At 38.1% G+C, this 25,495-nt stretch overlaps 1 protein-coding gene across 1 annotated transcript in view; it reads right to left on the bottom strand.

Annotated features, from left to right (window-relative positions):
* The window catches only part of LOC120523981 (relaxin receptor 2-like), a 345,306-nt gene that overhangs the window by 108,549 nt on the left and 211,262 nt on the right, over positions 1 to 25,495 (bottom strand). Inside the window, exons 10-11 of the mRNA XM_039745737.1 lie at positions 20,972 to 21,046; positions 7,435 to 7,506 (exon numbers count right to left, since the gene is read on the bottom strand). Of these exons, the coding sequence (XP_039601671.1) occupies positions 7,435 to 7,506; positions 20,972 to 21,046 (147 nt within the window). The remainder of the gene's footprint in view (positions 1 to 7,434; positions 7,507 to 20,971; positions 21,047 to 25,495) is intronic.

Genomic DNA, 25,495 nt, shown 5'->3' with positions numbered 1-25,495 from the left:
AATAAGCAAGGATCAGTTTCGTTTGCAAAGAGAATGTACTGGATACATATTCTACTCCAGCTATACAAAGAAAACTAGAAGTGTGGGAATCTTAATACATAGAACAATTTCATTTGTAGTATCGGATATAGTACCTGATCCTGAAAGGGGATATGTGTAGGTAATGGGTAATTTATTTAATTATAAAGTGATTTTGATAAATATCTACACACCCAATGTGGATGATAAATAATTCATTCAAAATGTATCAGGATCCATTCCTAATGTGAACACTCATACAATTATAATAGCCAGAGACTTTAATTGTGTTTTAAATCCAGACCTGGATCGGTCTTCAGCTACAGTGGCGATATCCTCTAACACTGCAAAAACAAGTACACAGTTTGTAATCGATCATATCTTATCTGACCCATGGAGATTTCTAAATCCAAACTTAATAGTATATTCCTTCTTCTCACTAGTACATCATTGTTACTCAAGAATTGATTATTTCTTTATTGATAACAATATTTTGCCCAAGATCAAATCTTGAAAGTATGCTACTATTGTTCTCTCCGACCATGCCCCTCTGATCATGGATCTCAAATCACTATGCTCTACATACTCATCATGCAGCTGGTGTCTTAACCGCCTGTTATTAGCTAACGAGAACTGTACTGAATTAATATCCAAGCAAATTGATTATTTTTCAGAGACAAATATATCTTCAGAGGTCTCTGTAGAAATACTCTGGGAAAATGTGAAGGCATTTTTAAGAGGTAAAATTATTTGATATCTCTCCCACAAAATAAATTGGAAGACAAGAAGGTGTCTGAGTTAATCAGTGAAATTACCAGAATACATCAAGAAAACGACAGACTTTGCAATCAGAATTCAACCTCTTGACAGCAAAAGAAACGGAACAACTCATTTTTCAGTAGTGACATCATAAGTATGAGAGAAGGTTAATAAGATCTTAGCTTAACAAATCCATATGCAGGAGTAATTAGTAATTACCAACACAGATGAGGATAAAATCATTGATAATGAAAATCTAATGCAAATATTTAGAGACTACTATAAGTCCTTATATTCTATTCCATTTAAAGAAGACAAGACACAATCTAAGGCGTTCTTTAATTCATTACAAATACCACAGCTAGATACTCTCAGAGCAGAGGAACTGGTTAAACCTCTGACACGCTCAGAATTACTAGACTCTATTATCTCACTTCAGAGTGGGAAAGCAGCAGGCCCTGATGACTACCCTGTAGTTTATAAAATATTTTCAATCAAGTTATCTCCCCTATTATTAGCAACATTTATAGAAGCAAGAGACAATAAAATTCTATCCTAAACTTTACGCCAAGCATTAATTACCACCTTAGAAAAATAAGGACTTATTTCAATGTGCATCATAAAGACCAATCTCACTTCTGAATAGTGATGTTAAGATAATCTCTAAAGTTCTGGCTAGAAGGATTGAGAAAGTGTTTCCTTCAGTAATATCACAAGACCAAACCAGAGTTATTAAAGGCAGACTCTTAAGCTTCCAGTCTTCAATGCTTGTTTAATGCAATATGTTCACCCATATAATGTAACACTCCAGAGATCTTATTATATTTGGATGCAGAAATAGCATTTCATATGGTTGAATGGCACTACCTATTCACCACATTGCACAAATATGGGTTTGGCCCAAACATATGTGCATGGATCCAAATATTGCATACCAGACCAGAAGCTTCAGTTTGTATTAGCATTATTTAAGACTACTTCAAACTAGAATGTGTTTTAGACAAGGATGCCCGCATCACCACTGCTCTTTGCAATCGCCATTGAAAGGGGATTATCAGAGGACTTGAACAGAAAATATCACTATAATAGGATGATATGGTACTGTACATATCAGACCCACAAAAGTCTGTGCCAGCAGACCTAAAAAGCACTAGTGGAACTTCAAAAGATATCTGGACTCAAAATTAATTTGAATAAAAGTGTGTGCTTTTTCCATTTTTTTGAATTCTCAAGTACACAGTATTGGACACCTTCCATTTATCATCACAGATCAGTTTAAACACCTAGGGGTAAACTTCACAAGTAAATACAAAGCTCTTTTTCAACAAAATTTTGATGTTTGCATGGAAAATCCTAAGCAAGTTGTGCATAGATGGTCTACCCTCCATTTCACTTTAGCAGGAAGAATGAACACTGTCAAGAAGAATATCCTTCTCAAGCTTCTTTTTCTATTTTAAACCATCCCCCAATATATTAAGAAATAGAAATACTTTTTTAAGAAATTAGATTAAAGCATAACCTTATTTATTTGGAGTTGAAAAAAACTTCCATGCATCCAAAGGGCAACCCTACAACAACCTACAACAGAAGTGGCACGGCATTACCTAACTTTCAATTTTAATACTGTGAGGCAAATAAACAAGCTATAAAAACTGGGATATCAACACAAATTGATAAACACACACAGGCCTGGGGCCTCATGTATAACGCCATGCGTAGAACTCGCACTATAACATGGCGTAAGCACAGAAGCCGAAATGTGCTTACGCACAGAAAAATTCAGATGAAGGAATCTGTGCGTACTCCAACTTCCACGTTCTTCCGCTACATAAATCCTGATCAGCGTGCAAAGTAATGCTCGTGCACACGCTTTATGTAACGCCCCAACTCCTCCCAGAATTACTCCTCTTTGAATATGCAAATCAATATAAGTCGCCCTTAAGCGCAGCCTTCTGTGAAAAGACAATGGGAAAAGCACGGGGGAAAATATAAGAATTTAAGTGAATACCAAGTGGAGACAAAAGAAAAACATACTATTTGTTTAATTAAACCGTGGTATAATCAACAAAAGGAAGTTGATTGAGTGACATAGCGTGTTGGAGAAACTTGAAAGCTCACGTTCACAAAATTGCACAGTGCCGGAAATAAAAAAGATGTCACATATCAAAGTCACCGTGAAAAGGCGAGTTGTAGCCCACTGTCTGAGTGTCATATGAAAGCTTATTAGGGTACAGAGAAAAAAAAGGCACACAGTGAGGAAAAAGCACAAAATGTCAACTTCAATCTCAAAATTTCTACTATAATCATGTAGTTTATTTTGTCATTAATGTAGAACATCATAAACTTTATCTTAAAATCGTTTAATTAACCAGTTTCTCAAATCACATCATAATTAAAGTAGCACTTCAAATGCTTTGTTTTGTATGTGATCTTCTATGTGCCTATGTGTGTGAATGACTACTTTCTTCTTAAACTGGCTCTCTTCCTCCAACTGGACACAGAATCAATTACATTCATGATATTACAGCTCTCTGAATAACTAAAATACTGAGATGTATACGTGATATCATTTTCATGATGATAGGAGTTAAAGCACGTTATTAAACATGGGTTTCATGGCGCAGTGATTGTGTGAGACCTTCGATGAAATAATTTATTGCAGCAGTACTCATGGGCGGCTCTAGGCTTGTGGTGGCATTGGGCAGAGAAAGAATTGGTGGCACCTTCGCCCTCCAATGTCAATAAGGTAGCTTATGCATGGTGGATGGCCACGTCCGTTGCAGACACTGCATAACCGCCTCGTGCTCATGACACAAGCATGTAACTTTTGCCAAAATTTGTCGCTGCGTTTTTAGCTGTGTTGTTATTTTCTCTTTCTGTTTTATATTCAATATATATTGCTGTGGCCACCCCTGCAGTCCTTGCTTTTCTTTCTCCAAGTAACCGATCGCCACACAATCAGCTCTATAATAGACGTTAAGCCATCTGTAAGCTTAGAGCGCCGATTCTTCAAAACGTTTAAGGAACATTGAAATATCTTCCTAGTACATATTTAATTATTCTATCCTTCACGACACTCCCAGTGAAGAATATAGATTATTTAAATGAAGTTAAAGTTTTATCTGTATAATTTAATAAACATATTTTGCTGCATTTCATCTTAAAAATGATATCGTCATCATATGTAAATACGCGCTTTATAAAGTGGCTGAGGTTGTGCGATATTATAACTGTAGTGCAAGTTTACAGTGGGGTGATTGTACTTATAAGTACAAACAGTTCTACAAGGAGCAATTGATTGAGTGCATTTAAAATTCTTGGGATGAAACTGTTTCTGAACCGCGAGGTCCGTACAGGAAAGGCTTTGAAATGTTTTGCCGTGGCTAAGGTAGCGTGTGCTTGAAGCTGTATACCGATAATTCTCTTTCCGATCAGCTGCTGCTGTGATTCACACTCAGATACAGTGATATAAATACTTCGAGTGGTGCAGTGAGAGTAGTGTGGAAAATGATTATCCGCTGTGGCAACCCTTAAAAGGGAGCAGCTGAAAGAAGAAAAAGAAGAAGAAGAAGGTGCAGTGAGAGTAACAACGCTAAAGCAGTTATGGTATTTGGAATACTATGGCTATTCCCTGGACCATTGTATTGTTACAAGTTAATTACAATCAGATGCATTACACTAATAAACCGTATACGGTTAGTTTCAGTGTATTTATAAAGCCGCGTCAGGAAAATAAGGAGTAACCACACAGGAACAGTAGCACTGCTTGGGTGCTGCCAGTCTGCAAAACCGAGCGGAGAACTTGCGTACAACAGGGTATGAGGTACCGTGGAAAAGTGCGTGGCTTTACGCCAAGTGTAGGTTTTATACATCGTGATTTGAACGTGGAAAAGTTCTTATGCAACATTTCTGTGCGTACACACCATTTATACATGAGGCCCCTGGTCTGCAATACAATGCTTCTTTATATTCCTTGCTTTGTACCTCAGTAAATACAAGTTATTGTCAACATACTAATAATTTAACTATCCTTCATTCACTCAGAATATGGAACCAATGTAGGAAGCACTTCAGGATAGAGAAGCTTTTATCCGTTGCACACCTACACGAGGGCGTCACGGTGGTGCGGTGGGTAGCCCGCGTGGAGTTTGCATGTTCTCCCCATGTCTGCGTGGGTTTCCTCCGGGAACTCTGGTTTCCTCCCACAGTCCAAAGACACGCAGGTTAGGTGCATTGGCGATTCTAAATTGTCCCTACTGTGTGCTTGGTGTGTGGTTGTTTTTGTGTGCCCTGCGGTGGGCTGGCACCCTGAGTGGGGTTTGTTTCCTGTGTTGGCTGGGATTGGCTCCCTTTGACCCTGAAGTTAGGGTATAGTGGGTTGGATAATGGATGGATGGATGGATCTCTACACAATAACCACCTTTGCCCACCCTCTCAATCTTACACAGGAAAACATACTGGATTCAATACTGTAATTTAGAGATATGAATATAGATAATGCCGTTGCATCCTACAAACAATTACACTTCAAGTTTAGCTTCCCATCAACACAATTTTTCCACTACTTTCAAATTAAAAACTTTGCTAAATGGAATCTGCCCAATTTTCCTCACCACCCATTTGATTCTATTCCAAAAAAAATGCTGATCAGTCTTGAAGACTCAGGCAGCATTTCCATAATATATAAAAACATTTTAAAGTCCCTTCCTTTCAAAGATCTCAGTGTACAGTGGGGAAAGGATCTCTTACTCAACATTTCAGAAAGGAGTGGAAGACAGCCACTCATAGAATTCACTCAAGCTCCATATGCGCAAAGCATACAATTATTCAACTTAAAATCTTTTATCAAGCACATCTCTCATTTAAAATTGTCCAACATGTTTCATGGGCAACATCCAGCCTGCACATATTGCAATCGAGCTCTAGCCTCACTGGGCCACATGTTTTGGGCCTGCACCAAATTAACATCATTCATGAACCAAAATTTTTAAATACCTATCAGACAGCCTTGGTTTCACAATCGCTCCCTAACCCATTAACAGCTGTGTTTGGTGTACTCCCAGATGGGCTTAAAGTGGAGAAGGACAAACAAACTATAATTGCCTTTACCTCATGGTGTGGTGTGAAAGTTTGTAAATAAGTTGATAAATATACTATACTAATTTGTATGTCTTTATTTGTAACTTAGACAAAGTAATGTAATATTAGTGTTTCATTGGTGAAAAGCCTTCATGTTTAAAGAACTTCATCTCACACACCCAGTCTTTAGGACTAACTGAAGAATTCTGGGGGAAGTTCCTAAAACCAATTTGGCAAGTGATTCTTTGTCGGACTCTCTCAACCAACTTCCGCATGGCGGCCAAACTTCCTAGCTGGCAAGCTTCATCTTAACAAATTGTATTGGGGGCAGGTGTGAATCCCATTGTGTTGCACTAGAATTCTATTGGTCATCATTTAAAGTAACTGCAGTCTATGTGCCTCCTGAAACTACAGATCAGCATTTATCAGATTGTATGTTTGCCAATATTCAAATGTACTTTTCTTATTGTTATTATTTATGAATATTATCAACAATACATTGTTAAAGTGTAACTTAACTCCTGCTTGTCTTTTGTTATATGTAATTGCTTGAGGTTAGAGATGTAGAAGGGAAGGTGAGGAGAAGTTATTAAATAAAATACCTTTTAAAAAGCAGTACGTTTATGGGATTTGAGGCATTCCGACAAAGGCTACACAATAAAGAATAAAGAAGGGGAACGTAGAGTGATATAGAACTCTACCAAGGCAAACATCTCACTACTAGCACACTTATCTTGCTGAACTGGAAGAATCTCAGCCCTCATCTTTTAAGTCTATGGGTAAGTGATGTTATATGCTATTTGAAATTGAAAAAAAAAAATCTAAATCAAATTCTCTCTTAGAGGATCTGTTCAAAACCTTTTAAAAACCTGGCAGGATCTAATCAATACATTTTGGAATAAGATTTGATATTGGGAAAAAGCATTCTCTTTCCTCTTTTTTACTTTTAACTTTTTACTCTGGCTATTGTCCTTCCTCTCTTTCTCTTGGGTCGGGGTGGAATTTAATTTTGCTAAGCTTGACTTGACTATATGAATATTACTTGCTTTTAATGAAATCAATAAAAAGAATTAAAGAATGGAATTTAAATACAACTAAGTGTATTCCATTTAAATAATCTTTAATAATAATAATGGGCAAATATACCGTTGGTGTAAAACTCTGTTTTTATGACCAAATTGTTACAGACATGCAGCTTATGTTACCTGGCATCCCTGAATTGGCCTAGTGTGAATAATTATGCGGATAGGTGTATGAGTGCACCCTTTTCAATTTGAGAAAATGACCATCTAGGAAATCTCCACCACCTTAAATAAACAAATATAATAATTTGCTTACAAGAAAAATAACACGTATAACACTTCACACTAATTCAATGTTCCCATTTATAGACTATATACTGTACTGCATATGCTTTACAGACTTCACAATTAAATATCAAAACATTAGCAGCTTTCAGATAGAATATTTTTAATTGCTTTACTCCAATATAATGAAAGAGTCATACTTTTAGCAATAACAGCATTTCATGGTTCATGCGCTATGTAAAGAGATGGCAGACAGGGCAAGACTACTCACAGAACTGTAAGCTCATTGCACATCATCAGAGTGGAAAAATTTAAAGTCTTGATTTGATTTCCTTCAAAATCCCTAAAAGAAATGCAAAGAAATTAAGTTACAGCACAATAATACAAACTCTGCATAACAGTCTTTTAAACTTCTTTTTCAAACAACTGCATGGAAATAAAAAAAACAGATATATGAAAAACAGCTTAAAAAGATATTTTTTACCACATGCATTAGCTACTTAATTAGCTGCAGACTGTAATAACTTCACCAATGTTATGTTCCCTACAATCTTGTTTTGGAAAAAGTGGGTTCAGGAAATGAAGAGATGGGTGGCAGTAGCATCGGTGCAGTGCTTACCTCTTATAAACCGTGTCACAGCCACAACACTGTGATATTCATCTGTTTGCTGTAAAATGTTAACACTTTTAGTTTAAGCTTAAGCAAGCTCAGACTTGGAGAACACCTGGGCGTCACTTCTTAAGAGAGGAAAACTAGGGAAGTTTCATTTAGGGTTCTTGGTGTCATGTTTTCCCATGGAGGACAGCAGCAGGAACAAATATTGTTGAGGAGAGTCTCCAGAGGGTATACAAAAGAATGACCAAAATATAGTGTGGATAAAAATAAATACCCCAAAAACGTAAATAACTTTAGATTGGCGACTCTGATATTACTAGTAACAAAACACAATATAAAGAGCAAGCTGATAGAGAAGCTCAAGGTTTGTTTGATTCTTTTCAATGCTATTTTGCTTCATCTGGTTTATTAACCCAAGGCAGTAGTCTTAACTGCTCATCAGCAGTAAAAAAGAAATTAAACATTTTTGCTACAACCAGCAATGAAGTTTTTACCTTCATTCCTGGTCTTTTGAAATTCTGAATACTGACTTCTTTCAAATATTATGTTTTTTTTCATAATTTTTGACTAATGTCTTAAGATCATGTGCCAGTGACACACTGGTTTTCGTGTCTTGTTTAATACAGTGATGCATATGGACCTCATTTGGCCTAGCGATGCACTTGGAGCAGAGTGATGTCTCAGGCGCGCTACAACAATATGTAGGGTGTGTTAACAGCATACTGCAATTAGCACAAGAAAGATCTCCTGACCTGCTGACTTTTTTTCTTATATTACTTCATTTTCTGTAGGCAGCTGTTAGTGTTCAGTCAATCTGTGTCTCCAAAATTTGGATTTTCACTTTTTCTAACTACAGTGGACAGGCACCCTGCCCAGGGATTTGTTCCTGCTTTGCGCCCAGTGCTGGCTGGGATTGGCTCCAGCAGACCCCTGTGACCCTGTGTTAGGATATAGCGGGTTAGAGAATGACTGATTGACTTTTTCTAAAAGGTGTATTCTAATTAAACTATTAATGCTCAGTTTTTTTAACACCTAAATCAGTCCCCAGATACTGGTATCTGGTGCCTAACTAGTCATATCAGTGGTAACACACGTCAACCCCCATTTTCATATACTTTTTCATAACTGGCATTGCTAGCTTTAGCACTTATTAGGGGCTTAGCCCCCCACCCCCATCCCTTAATAATGATAATGTCTTTGATGAAAAGCTTGCGGTCCCATGTGGGGTTTTCATGCATTTGTCAAGCTACCCTTGTAAAGTTTTTATGCAGTCAACAAAGAGGGCTGCCCCTGTGGAGATGTCCATGCATGTCAGGATGTGAAAAGGGAGGAAGGGAGGGCTGGGATCCTGAAGATCTGGGGGTTCACAAAGATAAGGGGCTGGATAACTAAAGTCAAGAACTAAAGCCCTGAATTATTTCAAATTTACCCTTTCTCTCTAAAATACTAGAAAAAGTAGTCACCAATCAGTGTCAGTCACTCCTTACGCATTACAATTTATTTGAGAAATTCCAGTCTGGTTTCTGCACTGGTCATTGTTCAGAAACGGCACTAATGCGGGTTGTAAATGACATTCTGATATCCTCTGATGAAGGAAAATCCACTGTAATTATGTTGTTAAACTTAAGTGCAGCATTTGACACCATTGACCATTCTATTTTACTACACAGGCTAGAAAGTAATGTTGGGCTCACAGGCCCCGTGCTTGCTTGGTTTAGTTCTTATTTATCAAATCGATTCCAATATGTACAGAAATGTGCTGACAGTACTCCATCATTATACACAGAAGTTCAAAATGGTGTCCTGCAGGGCTCAGTACTGGGACCTTTACTGTTTTCACTTTACATGCTTCCACTGGGATCTCTCATTAGGAAACATAATGTTAATTTTCACTCGTATGCAGATGACACCCAGTTATATCTTTAATTTAGACCAAATGACGTTTCGCCGATGTTGTCTTTAATTGGTTGTGTTAGTGAATTAAAGGAGTGGATGGATGAGAACTACTTGTCTTTAAATAAAGATAAAACAGAGATGTTAATTTTTGGAGGGAATCACGCTGATCACAACAATATTTTGTCATCATTTAACTCAGTTGGAATCCCAATTAATTTTACTGAATCAGCCCGAAATCTAGGAGTTATCTTTAATTCTAGCATGTCATTTAAAGGCATATTACAAAGTTTTCCAAATCATGTTTCTTCCATCTTAAAAATGTTAGGAAATTAAGGCGCTTTCTAAATAAACAGGATTCGGAGAAATTAATTCATGCATTTATCTCTAGTGGGATTGACTACTGCAATGTGGTGTTCACTGGCTGTTCAAACTGTTCTTTATACAGCCTCCAGTTAATCCAAAATGCTGCTGCAAGAATTATTACAAGAACAAGAAAATATAAACACATAACTCCAGTTCTTAAATCCTTACACTGGCTCCCAGTTAAGTTTAGGGCAGATTTCAAAATCCTCCTGTTAACGTATAAAGCATTAAATGGCCAAGGTTCGGCTTACTTGTCTGAATTTATCATGACTTACAAACCAGAACACACATTAAGATCTCAAGATGCTGGTCTGCTTAGGATTGCAAGGATTAATAAAATAACAGTGGGAGGTTGAGCTTTTAGTTACAGGGCCTTTAAACCGTGGAATGGTCTGCCTGCTACTATAAGAGATGCCCCTTCGGTCTTAGCCTTTAAATCCCGGCTGAAGACTCACATTTTCAGTTTAGCATATCCTGACTAGAGCTGCTGATTAACTGTACAGACTGCATCTCTGTTGTTAGTCATTAGCACTAAAACATAAGTAACATGATAATTAGAATCTACATTACTAAACGAAGGTTGTATATATGCACGGATGCCAGACGCACCGTTAGAGCACCTGCACTGCGCCTCAGCGCCCCAGAGTCAAACCCAGCTGGTTCCCAGAGTCAGTAGGTGGCGCCCAAACAACACAACTTGACTTGTAAACTAAACTTGAGGTAAAGCGTGCACGCCAGGTTGTATATACGCACAGATGGCAGAGGCCACAAGCAAGCTGTACACACTACCACCGCCACCCGGACGTGACTGCCCACACTACCGCATATACCACCTTTGTTTAGTAATGTAGCCTTCCAAGCCCGGATTCGCCGCCATGGTCACTTCAGCACACGAATCTGCCGCCATCAGCAAACGACTTCTAGCTAACGACACAGCCATACAAAAACAAAAGCCAGACCGCATAGATATAAACAATGAATGCAGGCGCGTACAACGCACTTCTGAAACATCCAGAACCAGATCAGTCACAGCTCCAAAAAGAAATCGCTTTAGTACAAATATGTTTATTTAATTAAATGAAAACTTTCCCAGGATGCACCCACCCTCCATTATTTTTCTTCCCTCCAAATATCGGAGGGAACAGAAAGTGATTGCAATTCTTGGATTTTTCTCTACTCGGTACTCAAATGTGGCACCTGGTGCCACGGCCCACCTGCCAAGTTGTTTTGCCTGCCTAAGGTAAAGCCATCACTGATGGAGGATCGCAGGAATCGTGAGAAGGAGGGGTCCTTTCAATGGATTTGCGCTATTTCAGCTGTGGAATGGCCAAATGGGGGAGGCAGCTTGATGGATGAGGTCTTCAGGACTCTAAACAAATCCAAATCATATTATGTGATATCATCTACTGTTAAATTCTACTCCGTACTTCTAAAATTTTTCTCTTTATACTGTATTGAGGATTTGTTCTGTTCTGTGTATTGTACTGCATTCTGCTCTGTACTTGTAATATTTCTATTGCACTACTATATTGAGGATTACTTGTGTTCTGGTCTGTGTATTGCATTGTATTTACCCCCTTTTTGTGACACTCACTGCATTCCCAACCTACCTGGAAAGGGGTCTCTTTTTGAACTGCCTATCCCAAGGTTTCTTCCATTTTTTTCCCCTAAAAGGGTTTTTTGGGAGTTTTTTCTTGTCTTCTTAGAAAGTCAAGGCTGGGGGGCTGTCAAGAGGCAGGGCCTGTTAAAGCCCATTGCGGCACTTTTTGTGTGATTTTGGGCTATACAAAAAAAAATTGTTTTGTATTGTAAGCCCCCACCATTTAATGACACCACTAGCTGGCAGCAAAAAGGGCTGCATTTCCTATCCCATCACCTTTTCAGTAGAGGCCCATAGCTTAAATATTTCAGTTCTTTCGCTCACAGATGTTCCAAGTGAGAAGGACTAATAACGGACATCTCTTCACACAGGAAGAACATTTTTTTTCTGCACCATATAAGAGCGTAGACAGCAAAAAATTGGTTTGGTGCATCTTTCCATTTACTAAAGTATCTATCTATCTATCTATCTATCTATCTATCTATCTATCTATCTATCTATCTACTTGGCACTGAATGCCACCTAATCACCTCCAATTTAACTTGTTGACTACAGTGTAATAGATGCCATCTTGTGCAATAGTGTTTCATGTGCAATAAGGTCTTATGTTGAATGTTTGTGTTCACCTCATTTCTTCTAAACCTTTCCTATATCCTTTTGTAATTATATTTATTTATATTTTGACAGAGCAGGGACTGCACCTAATTTCATTGTATTTGTTACAATGAGAATAAAGACATTCTGATTCTGATTCTGATTGATGAGGAAAGAAAGAGACTGTCAAGTGATAAACCTCAAATGCTTCTTTCTGCCAACAAGGACCTGCCAGTAATGCAAGTTCAATCGATAGCATTCAGTTTCATTCTGTTAAGATTTATTTTAAATTAAAATATGCAGAGGATTGCTGTATGTTTTCTTTAACACATTGTTTGCTATACACAATGTGCCCATATGTATAATAAATCTATTAAAGTATGCAAAATTGTACTGCATTAAAAATACTTAAATTAACGGTCATTAGTTACATCCTGTTAGGAACCTGAATACTGTTGCGCTCTGGGGCTTTATGCTTTGAAGATGGCAGAATGCAATCAGAAGGAAGAAACCTTTTGAATTATTGGGTTTGGGAATGGCTTACCGAAGGCAAATCTGTTATTTTATTCTTGTTGAAGCAGTTTACCCTTATTTGCTGGTACACAATAGAAGGTGAAACATACCAAACAAAAACTATTTAGTTCAGCAAATGAAGGTTTTAAATATTCTCTTATGTCATGGTTTCATTTTTAACTTGATGTACAATTGCAGAGTTCCAATTGTAGGCTGTTAAAAATGACAACCATATTTTCAGTTTCAGATACCAAACGCGGATGCCTGGTTGCCAGTTTTAAAGCTCAGTGCAGTCACTTCCTTCTAATTTTTTTATCTCTTTGGCTTTAACCTCAGGTGTGACTCTGACTCTTGGATGAATTAAAGCACAAACCAGGCAAATAGTAAAATACCAAGTTTAATTATCAGCCAGGATTGTCTTGTAATTAGGAAACTAGTTGGAAGAATGCCTACAGCCACTGTGGCCCTCCAGGACCGTGATTGAGGACCCCTGATCTAATGTACAGTAACTCATCAGTATTCATGAGTGGGGAAGAGAATTCAGCCAAACCACTGTGGCATGTAAACTGTAAAGCCAGTTTTAGAACAAATGGAATCTGACGCATTAGTTAAATCAAGTGACAGTGATGACAATGTGAATTGGTCGTCCAACGTTGACACAGATAGTGAAACTGATGCATATGGAACTGTAGAACCGAACTGTCATGATATGCCCAGTGAATTCAGTTGCCTGTTGGTTCACCATGGTGCAAGCCGATGCGTGGCAAAATGACTGCGATCAAGTAGAAGGACAAGAAAGGCAATAGCATCCCTAGCCACTCTTCACAATGCAGCAGCTGTCAGTGTTTGTGTCAGGGAAGTTACTAAGCCTTACAAAAACACAATAGGCACATCGATCGTTTGGATCAGGCACTGACATTGACTTTGATGCTTAAGTAGTAGAAAAAATATTATAAAAGTGTACAAAGAAACACACTTCTGCACTCCCAAATGTGATGCAGAGCTGTGTATTGGTGGCTGTTTCAAAGCATCTCACATGAAATGTACATCAGTAGAGCAGTGGACATTAGACATACCTTTCCTACTGTATTTATATGTTAACCTTGGCTATATAGATATTCTGTTTTTGTTGAAAAAGGTTTATGACTCACGTTTGTGGGCTGCAAAAATAACACTAAGCAGGTTAATCTCCATGAAATTTTCAGAAGAGCCAGATCTTATCACAACATCAGGAGGTGCAGGACAAGAACTAACCCTGGACACAGTGATAAATTCATCACATTCCACAGTCACTCACAGGGTGCTTGCTGTCCCAACACACATAACCTTTGAATGTTATAAAGTTCACAAAGATAATGGAAAAATAAACAAATGACAAATAGACAGTGCCTGACATGGGGTGAAAATGCAGGATTGTGCAATAAACCATCATGCTGCTCCACTGCTTGAAAAAAACATAATAAAATACTTTCAAACCCACTTAATCCAACTTCGTGTCATGGGGGCATGTGAATCATAATTCAAAGTATTGTTAATAACTGATAGTTCACAAAAGAGGAAAGCCAATGCACCCTTAGGAATCAGCCAGAATGTATTTATTTTTTATTTGTGGGTGAGGTAGCACAGTGCAATTATTTTGCTTTGTTGGAGTTTGTAGAGGATATGTTGTTTCATATTAGATACAGAATGTGTTTTCATTTATATAACAATAAAGGTTTCTCTACTAGTACATCAGACACTGAACTTCTCACTATTGGAATTAATGCTGGCCTCTCTAGGCAAGTTGAAATACCAAATTAAAGGTTATGTACTGGAATTACCCAGAATGTAACAAGAAAGCCAAGGACAGATGACAGAAGAATGGCAAATGGAAAATAAGGCTAAAAATGTAACTAAAACCTTGGTTACAAGTTGTGGAAGATTGGGGGTTGAACAGCCCCCTAACCCAGACACAGACAGGCTCTGCGACACACAAGTCCCAAAAGCACAATGTAGCGAAGTGTAAAATGTTATTTATAATTTTGTTTTTTTTAGTTATGAACTTCCCCAAAAAGAGTTGATCCCTGTAAATAGTTAATAACATACTAACAATTATGATTTGTTGTAGTACAGGCGTTAATCAGCGTCACACCTCACATCCTGCATGCACCACGTTTTTTGGCTCTAACGTCAGAAGCGCGGTGGATGCTGTAGGGTAGGTTGTGGTTTGAGTTCTCCCTAAGTTTTTCTCGATTTTTATTTCATTTATTTTGTATTAATAATTTGTAATTGATTTAATTTATTATTTAATAGGCATAGGGGAGAAGATGTTTATGTGATGCCCTGTCCATTTTTTTCCTTTTGTTTTGAAAAGGTACGCTATATATTTTTTTCTTTTCATTTTCTTTTTTTTTGTCAATAATATGTAATTATAAAATCAGGATTTGTTTGTATAAAGCTATGTGTATTGTAAATAGTTCTCTTTGGAAAATTTGCAATGTGTTTGTATAAATAAAAAGAGGAGAAGTGCGGTGGATGCTGTGGGACATAAGGGAGAAGACGTTTATGTGACGCCCTGTCCATTTTTTTCTTTTCGTTTTAAAAAGAATTTCTTGAATAGGAAAATAAAATCCTGTGTTTTAACCCTATGTGCCTACATGACGATCATTTACACAACGGCAGAGAAAGGCGGATTGCAGTCGGTTACAACAACACACTCTTATTTTCTATTTCTTTAGCACACCGTGCACAAAACCCCAATTACTCAGTCCTCCCCAATTAGTGATAAGACAGCGCCTTTTATAGCCCTCTGCTTCTGTCCTTCCATTCATGTGACTTGCTAGCACTTCTGGGTCGGAAGGAGAGCTCAAGTTTTCTTCAGCCCAGAAGTACGTCTGGGCTTTTGTCCCCGTGACTTGGTAGTACTTTCGGGCTATGGGTGAGACATGACTCCCCAGGTTCTTTTTCAGTGTCCTCTGACAGCAGCCACTGCAGGGAAGCTGCCATCTAATGTCTTGAGAAAAGTATTGTCCCAAAGCGGTTGCTTTCCCCCATCCTTCAATTCTATTGGCATCCCGGATGGGATGAGTTTATTTACGTGTATTATTTTTCACCTTAATTGGTAGGCTAGTCTGCATTTGCTTACTGCTTGAAACATTGGTACATTTAAAATACAATATTTAAGGGTTGGCACCCTGCCCAGGATTGGTTCCTGCCTTGTGCCCTGTGTTGGCTGGGATTGGCTCCAGCAGACCCCCGTGACCCTATTCGGATTCAGCGGGTTAGAAAATGGATGGATGGATGGATATTTTAAGATGATTTCCAGGTGGTTCGGTGTGTGGTGGGAGCACATGCTAACCAACCTTCAAACCTGACTTGCTATGAAAGGCAAAAAAATGTCCTATGGAATGTTTTTACAATATATTTCTCAGAACCATAAGCTAATTTTGACTGCAATTAAAATGTGTACTTCCTTTCTCTTGTATTATACACGTCTCATTGCATCCCTTAAAATATGAAAAAAAATCAAAGGAAGCAAAAATGGAGTACTAGAGCAAAACCTCATAAGATCCACCCCAGTCAGTAGAAGAGTCTACAGGAAAGATGTAGCAACATTCCACACAATAATATCTCTCCATTAGTGAGGAGTGAACCTGAGTTCACTTCATCGTAAGTATAGTGAAATCACAGAAATGTTTGGAAACTTTTGCCGAACTCTGCAAAATGCATTCAAGTCCACGGGGAAGTTGGATCTGAACTAGTTTTGAGTGGATTATAATGGTGTAATGGTCTCTGAGGGTTTGGGAAAAGTCTGCCAACTATACTGGACCAGTTATGATGGGAAAATATGTGATCTGAGCTGTGAGGCAGCAATGCTAACCACTGCCATGATTCAAACACCAAAACACGCAAAGTGAAGGAATACCACAAATAAAATACAACAAACAGGCCACCAACTACTAGCAATAAGTAAATAAAACAGAGGTCGCTATACTGAGAGTTCCACTCTTGAGGCATACATTGGTCATGCCACAATACAGGGGTGTGGAACTGGCCTGTTCCGTTGTTTGACACAACTCTGGGCATGGCTAGAACGGTTTTATTTCCAATTTATCTGTGCAGATGCTTTCATCAAGAAGAAAAAAAATTGCATTGTAAAATAGTCATAAATGTTTTACTTGTATTACTTTAAAGCTTGTTCTGTGTTTTCTGGTGAGGGAAAAATAACAGGGATCTTTTAAGGCTTGTTTTGGGATCTAGCTGGGCATATGGCTAATTTGCTTGTATAATTAGCCATGCAGTGCTGCACTCACATTCATCAGCTTTATACTGTATATCTGGTGGCAGTACTTACAATAGTCTCATTATAGCCTGCTAATGTACCCCTGAAATGAAAACACTGTCAGAGGAGCGGGGTTTCCCCTTAGTCAGATGAGTGTGGTTAGAAATGGGGTAAAATATCACACAGCACTGTCAAGAGTAAAGTGGCATTTTTTGTTTCTTTTGTGCTTGCGACCCAGCGACGGCCACATTGGCAACAATCCCAGCTAATGCTCACCTTGCATAGCATCATGAGAAAAAAAATATTTGCCTAACCTGGCAGCAGAATGAATATCCAGGAATATATTCGTCAGAACAAATAAGCACACTACACTACAAGAAACGCGTTTGGCATATTTCAGTAATCGACACTTCTCTACATCAAATTGTTTTGAAAATTGCTTAATCTGGTTCACTGTTGCAGGGACAAAAATGTACAGGAAACTATAGAACACATTTGGACAAAATGATCTTTTTACATCCAGCAAGACTAACTGAGCATACATATTTAATTACTTTGGAAAGTACTGGATTTTACCATACATTTATGAAAAAAAATTCTTACAACCCTTTTTCCTTCTCACTACTCATGTATTTATTTACCAAATCAAAACTTCATAAGTTCTATAATTGATGCAACATTTCTGACCTACTGCTTTCACTACAATTCTGTGAATAGCAAACACTCAATTTTTCCTACAAATCACATGCACTTCTGAGTTGGTCATACTTTAAAGATTCAGTGTAAAATCTGACCTGTTACCCTTTTAGACCTTTTTGCTTATTTCTCTGCTTGTTTGTTAGATATACAATGCCTAACCTGCAATGCCCTTCCCTGCATTTGCCTCTTTATTGATGAATGTTGCACCTGACCTACAACTTTTCCTTTTGGAAGTGGTTACCCCCACTTTGTGGCACTAGGCAGATTGTTGACACGAGGGCCTACTGGGATAAATAGATTAGCCATCTACTAGACACACATTTGTGAAAACCACCTCTAAGCCTGACTGCATGGTTTGTTCTTGATTTTAAGTAAACCATTGTAGGAGTTCAGTTTAAGGTCATACTTGAAATAAACAGCAAAGAGAAGTTCTAACCAGAGCACAATGCATCCAAACATACAGCTCTATGAATCCTTAGTTCAAGTAGTAGTAACTTCTACTGTACATATTTAAAATTTATGTTTTTGAATCTACTGGTGGTCATGCAAAAGGAGAATGACTCAGATCAAGGTTATCAATGTGTTTGTAGTTGACTCAGGATTCCAGTCCTAGAAGTACAGATCATAGGATTGGAAATGATGAATGTGGCATTTGTGTTTTATATTACAGAAACTCCAGTTGAGTTAATACATGAAAATGGGAAAGCATACAATGTTCTGGTGTTTTTTTAACATTTAAGGAAATCTTTTCTGTATTTAGATGTTTTCTCATTAAATGTGAAAGCACCTATTGTTGTAGTCATGTCTTTCAGTTAGTCTGCCCTTAACATGGCTCCCAGTGGACAGATTTCACTGCAAATTGGGACACTTTTATCTAAAATAGAGTGTGCTGTACATTTGTTTTACATTCCCAAAAAAATTTAGCTTGTATATTTTTCTCTTTTTCGGGTTTGATAGCCAGTCCTGGTGACAAAACACATACCCCAGGTACATGTTGTTAAAACACTGTCATGGTCTTGTGTGAAGTCAGAAATTTATCGCCACCTCTGCTGTGGTGTAAAGGTGACCTTAAATGTACTATAAGCTTTTAACTCTCCATGGCACACTTCTTTCTAACATTTTATTATTAAGAAATAGGAGCTACAGTTATCTATAGACTCTCCAAAACAACAACTAACGATAGTATATTAATTTATGCTACTTTTACTATCCTTGAGCCACCACAAGCATATTTTGGCTAAATGTTTAATATGTTATTGTAAAATGATATTAAGAAGCATGGATTTTAGGTACTTAACATTTGTGATTACATGTAATAATCATCATTATTGTTAAATTGGATTGATTGTTAACAAAATATTGTAACACGTGTCTCTTTGATGAAATAAATAAAAATACTCTTAGCTTATAAAACTAAGTCCTTAAATGTACCTGAATGTTATATTATACATACACTTTCAAACTTAAATTTTGTTATGACTGCCTTCATCTTTATAAAATGCAATCAGATTCATTTAGCACCCTCCAAAAGGGATGATAATCAATAGTATTTTACAGGAATTGTGTCTATATACTGCAATTAAAAAATACTGAAAACAACAAGTACAATTTGTCACCAGAAATCTAATTAAAGACAATTATAAACATGGAGGTAATTCTGCTGATTACGCAGGGCCCCAGAATTTAAGTAACAGAATAAATTCACGTCTGCAATGGAGTTTTATAATTAACATGAAGCTACTGGTGAACGCCTTCCTATTTTTACATAAGAACCACAGGTTTGATTGCTTTTTAGAAAAATCTAGGAAAGGCATAGAAAAAATTCCATGCCAAACTTACATGAAATTGAAAAATGATTAAAACACTTCATTCATTCAGTGTGGACTGCAGAACCTCCTGCTGATCTGCTGCTCAGTGACTAAGTCGACATCTCTTAAAGTTGCAAATGAATTGATTGATCTTGCAGTCTTCCAGCCTTATTGACTGACGAGGCTAAATCAAAAAGTAAAGGCAATTTGAAAATTTCACAGTAACTGTAACAGATAGAAGCTGACATAATAAAACACTCGCAGTGGCTTATGGGTAGTTCGAGCAGACACAGTGCAGCACTCTGCCGTTAGTCTAGTTGAAGCCAAGGTCAAATGAACATGGGATTGCACAGTTATTGAACAATGTGGCATAATAAGTTTCCATTGGACTGATTGAGTGAAACGTGCTAAAATTTGCCGTAGGATGTTGACTCAGTAGAGAATTGAAAACAGCCTGACTCAATGAAAAATTTATGAATGGGCTGAAAGGTTCAAAGCGGGAAAAACAACTGTAACCGACAAAGCTCGATGTGGTTGACCATCAACATTACGCACACAAGCAAATGCCTTCATCAAACCAATGGATTACGTTGTCCACTGTTGCTGCACATTTGGATATTAGCTATGGACCTTCACATGTCATTGTGCAAGATGACTTGGGGTGCCGTAAACTTTGCACAAGATGGGTACCCAAAGATCTTACCGATCTGCTGAAGCCAGCATCCTTTAGTGGAGCCTAACAACAACAACAACAACAACATGTATTTCTTAAGCACGTTTTCATACAAAAGATACAGTGACATGCAAAGACGAACAAATTAAAATTAGATAAGTAATATAAATAAATAAATAGTCTACAAAAGATAAATAAATAATGCTGGATATAATTAGGAGAAGCAGAGTCCTTAAGTACAGCCCTTAAAGTGTCTAAATGACAGTCCAATTGTAAGGTGAGAAAGCCATGATGGACATAAAAAAAAACTCTGCAAGGGTTCAAGGCCAAAGCCCACTCAGCCTTCACTTGGCATTCTGCCTAACATAAATGTTCTTAAATAGTTCTTTGTGTTTCTTAGACTTTGTCTTAGAGGATTCAGTGCAGTGGGTTTTGTGACAAGTTGGAGCATCCTCTTTCATTGAGACATCACGGAACTTTGATCATGTGGTGGTCTGGAGTTGAATTTCAGCAGGTTTCACTCCTTCTGCCCAACGAAATCTCACTATGGCATGTTTTTCAATAATGGTGTAATCCTGCAGCAGAACGGCCATGTTCATTTGACTTTGGAGTCAATTAGACTAACAGCAAGTACAAGTGTATGAACTACCCATAAGCCATTGTGAATGTGTTATACTGCATCTGCTTCTATCTGTTGTGGTTACTGTGTCATTTTCGATTTGCCTTTATTTTTGGATTCACTCTTGTATAAACTAGTAATAAATATATAAAAGTTGATCACTTACACCCAGTTTAGAAGTGGCATCTCCGAGCACATTCTCATTTTTGGAAGTTGTTCTAGCTTATTATTTACCATGGATCTGGAAAAAAAGAAAAGCATTAAAACATACAGAATATATATTTCTTAATCATACATGTGGAAATACACACTTACATTTTTCTTGAATATGCAAAAATAATTTAAAATGGAACACTTACCATAAATAAACTCTATTTACACACACACTAGCTATTTATTTTCTAAACTTGCTTTCCATTTTAGAATTGCAATGCATCCTGGTATCATGGTGCATAATGGACACCGAAAACACACATAAAAACAAAGGATATGTTTATGATTGTGCCTGTTGTGTATCAGAAAGCCTCAGCTTCATAAACTGCAGAATGATTCTGCAGCTGATCTGTTTGCTTTGTTTTTCAGACAATATTACTGTAATGTAGTAAGTTTATATGATTTATATTCAGTGAGATGGATGCTGGAAACAAATCTGCCAGATTACAACTGCTATGTAGACATGAAGCAATCATTTGGTAAGTGTCTGAATAAAAAGACACGCTAGCAAAAAGAGCTGCTTGGAAACATGCTTGGGTTTTAATGCAAATAAGACGTATAACAAATGAAATGTGATCACTGGCCAGACCACAGGTTTTTAATGATAGAAACTCTTCTAGGGCTTTTATTAGATCTGCTGGATTACCTCCTGTTAACTCTGAGGATGATACTCGGCCATAGAAAAGGCATACTTCTCTAGTTTTTCCAAACACATAACATTTTTATATACTGTATAGAGCAGTGGTGGCGAACCTATGGCACGCGTGCCAAAGGGGGCACTCACAGCCCTCTCAGTGGGCACGCGCGCCGTCGCCCGAGCACAGAGTTCGTTACTATAAAGCCAGAGGAATGCGGGGCCGGGCTGCTCCCCTCACCGCTCCCCCTCTTCACGCCGGAGGACTTTTCTCACATCACCCGCCCCTCTGCCCAGCAGCCCAATGGGAGCGCGTCCTTCCTCTCCTGTCTGGGGTAAGGCGTGTGGCACACATGCTGCTTGAGGGTGCGGCACGGACTGCAGCCTTTTGAGTCTGTGATTCCCATGGTGGGGTTGGAGGGGATGTGGTATAGCGTGTCCACAGCTCAAAATTGAAAAGGCCAGTTTTAACAGATAATTGCCGCTCTCGCAGCTTAAAGGGGGTTAAGGTAGAGTGGCCGGAGCGGTTTCCGGGAGCTTTGTGATGCGGGCAGTCCTCGCTTAAGCGCACAGGTGAGGAGTCGTCCGCATCTGTAATTGCCGGGAGTTGCTAATCGCCACACCTGATCCACGACCCCGTAATATATAATGGAAGCTTTGGGGCGGAGCTTAATAGGGAAGACCTGCGTGAAACACTTGAGAGGATCGAAGGGATGACAAAGGACAGCACAGTTAGTTATGAAAATGAAATCCTTAAAGTGTGGAATTCTCTGCCAAATAATCTTAAGTCAATGAAGGCACTTGAGATTGCTTTCCTTACTTTGTTTGGAACATCTTATGCTTGTGCGCAGTTGTTTTCAGCTTTAAATTAAATCAAATCTGACACCAGAAACAGACTAACAGATGACCTGAGTGCTGCATGTGTTGCTCTCAAGCTTACAAAGTATGAGCCAAGGTTAGACAAATTATCAGCATGCATACAACAGCAAAAAGCACATGAATTGTTCAAAAGCATACCGAATACAAACTTTTACCTTTCAACAAAAAGTTGTTTGTATCATTGAAAGCTCCGCTATTATGTTTTTCTTTTAAGACAAAAGATGTTAATGTATGAGTGGCTTTTCTAAACTAAAAGCTCAGTAGATAGACAGACAGAGCATCAGTATTGGCAGTTCAGTCCAATTTATCATCCAGCTGCACTCCCAGGTATTTATAGGTCTCACACACTCACCTCTGATGATCACGGGGTCCATGAGAGGCCTGGGCCTCCTAAAATCCACCACCAGCTCCTTGGTTATGCTGGTGTTCAGTTTTAGGTGGTATTCAGGTTAAATTGCCATGTTGGCACTTTGCGATAAATAAGTGGGTTTTGGATTGCAGTTTGGGCACTTGGTTTCTAAATGGTTCGCCATCACTGGTATAGAGTGTTAGGTTCATTAGCTGTATCTTGGCCCTGAATCAGTGTAGACGCATGTGTGAGAGGACAGTACAAAGGACTGGTGCTCTGTCCAGGATTTGGTTCTCTCTGTACTCCTGACTTCTCCCTATGTTTGCGTGGATATTCCTGTCTACTCTAGCTTTTCCCCCATTGCCCCAGACATGTGCTGGTTAGATTCATTGATAGTTCCAGTTTGAGCCTAAATTAGATTGAGTGGGGGCCTGTGATAGACATATACCATGTCTAAGGTTGTTTCCTGACTTATACCTATTGTTGGTGGGATAGGCTTCAGCCCACACTCCGACACAGAATTAGATGAAGCAATTTTGACATTCGTATGTTATTTTATGTTACTGTTTATTACTTCTACTGACCAGGGTGTTTCCAGGGTCCATACAATGGTTTTCAGGTCTGAAGGAAGAAACTAGACAAGATTAGAAAGGAGATCTGGAGGTTTAATTCAGGCAGTTTTTAGTCAGATGTAACCTGTGTAGTGCTCCCAGTGAATTCCCCTCTCATCATTGCCTGTGAGAAAAGCCCTTCATTTACAAATGTGGGTCATTATTCCTTTGGAACAGATCCAGCAGTAACCATCCAATTATGCTCCGTACTAATATACTTTGGAAAGCCATTAACACCTACACAGTCTGTTTAAAAATATAGCAAAAATACAATCAATCCTTTAACACTAGAATTACCAGAGCCTACAAAAAACCTTGTAGATCTGTCCCACCTTAAATCGCTTCTCACCTCTTCGTCAGCGTCTTTTGTCCTTTAAATGTGTTGATAAGCAGCATGAAGCAAGCAGTCTGCTATCACATCCCACACTGGCGCACAGTTTTCTCAGCTCAAGTCTGTTTACCTGCGTGTCAGTTGCTTGGAGTTGTATAGAGTGAGAAGTCAAGCAAAATCACACCTTTTATAAATACTATATCGTTATTTGGAACACATGCATTTCATGTGTGTTCCATGTCTACAATGATCTACTGTATGTAAACACATCGTTAAAGAAGAAACGTTTTTCATGTTTTAGTAATAATTGACAAAATATAGACATGAAGTTTATAATGTGTGAAGCCTGAAGTCCATATTTCAAAGTAATACTTTCACAAAAGGTACAAATATAACAGAACAAGTGAGCTTTTATTCAAAAATATAACTGCAGAAAAACAACATGCGTTAGGGTGCGACATTGACATGCATTTACTACGACAACTTCGGTGGCTTCAAAGCTTCACGGGTTCGATCCCGCACGAGTACGTTTTGAGAAGTGAACTGCTCTTATTCTTACTATTTTAGAATAAAAACATACATTTGATTTCAGTCTGTAACAGTTGGTGTAAATGTATGACACTTGTCAAGGTTAGCTTTGTTTTTTTTTTTTATTATTCAGTTTCATTCTCTCAGTTGCGTTGACGATCCTACCCTGACCCCATCCCCACCCCCCATCTGACACTGCTGTTTTCACATAAAGACGCGCTATAGCTCTGCACTCTGTGGGAAGTAAGTAAATAAATTCAAAAAATCCAAAGTGTTACTTTTGGATTCCCAGAATCACTTTCAGTTTCACTGACCATGGGCACTAACGGCGTTGGCACTTTTACAGTTCGAGTAAACCTCAGGTCTTACGCGAGAGGTGTCTATGCCATTGCCTGAGTGACACTCAGGACTAACGCTTTTATCAGAGGTTTTACAGCCTGAGTGTCGCTCGTGTTTAACGCTAAGGAGGTTAAAAAAGCACATATTGGGGCACCATATTGTTGTGACCCAGCTGTAATCATAATAGTAAAAATAATATTGTTCAGCACACTTTAAATTATAAACTATTTTAGCCATTTTCTATAGTAAGAGAATGGTTTACTCTTTTCTTAGTTTATAGTGCTTCTTTGGAAATCTAAAATGCCCCATAATAGTTAAAAATATTATTTCTTAAACACAACTTCAGTCATTTTCTGCATATGCCTAGAAGAAATCCTACATTTTAAGAAATTCAGTTAAGTGAAAGAAGAATCACAGAGGGTAGGAAGCAGGATTATGTGAAAAAAATAGTCCAAGCCCTTATTATAATTACAAGCTTTGCACAGTAACAGTATTCCAGGCACCATGAGGATTTTCATAAAATTTTGTGGAAAGAAAGAAGGTCTTTGCATTTAATATAATCATCTTAAATTGCTAACCAACACTTTCATGTTTAAAAAATGCCTGCTCCCCAAAGCAGTGCAACTTGTTATGCGTCTGACTTAAATGAGTATTCTCTGTCCTTTGCAGAGAAACGTTTTTGTGAGATGAACTCAGTTAATCTCAGTTACAGTCTAATGAGTGAAAAGTATTCACCCAAGGCAGATGATTGACAAGAGTGCCAGTAAAAATACTTTGGAATGTTAGGTTTCCTTGAATTTCCTAAT

This window comes from Polypterus senegalus, chromosome 2, assembly GCF_016835505.1.
Source record: "Polypterus senegalus isolate Bchr_013 chromosome 2, ASM1683550v1, whole genome shotgun sequence".
Classification (NCBI taxonomy): Eukaryota; Metazoa; Chordata; class Cladistia; order Polypteriformes; family Polypteridae; genus Polypterus; species Polypterus senegalus.
The sequence above is the reverse complement of the archived record's forward strand: the minus strand, read 5'-3'. Positions and strand labels throughout refer to the sequence as shown.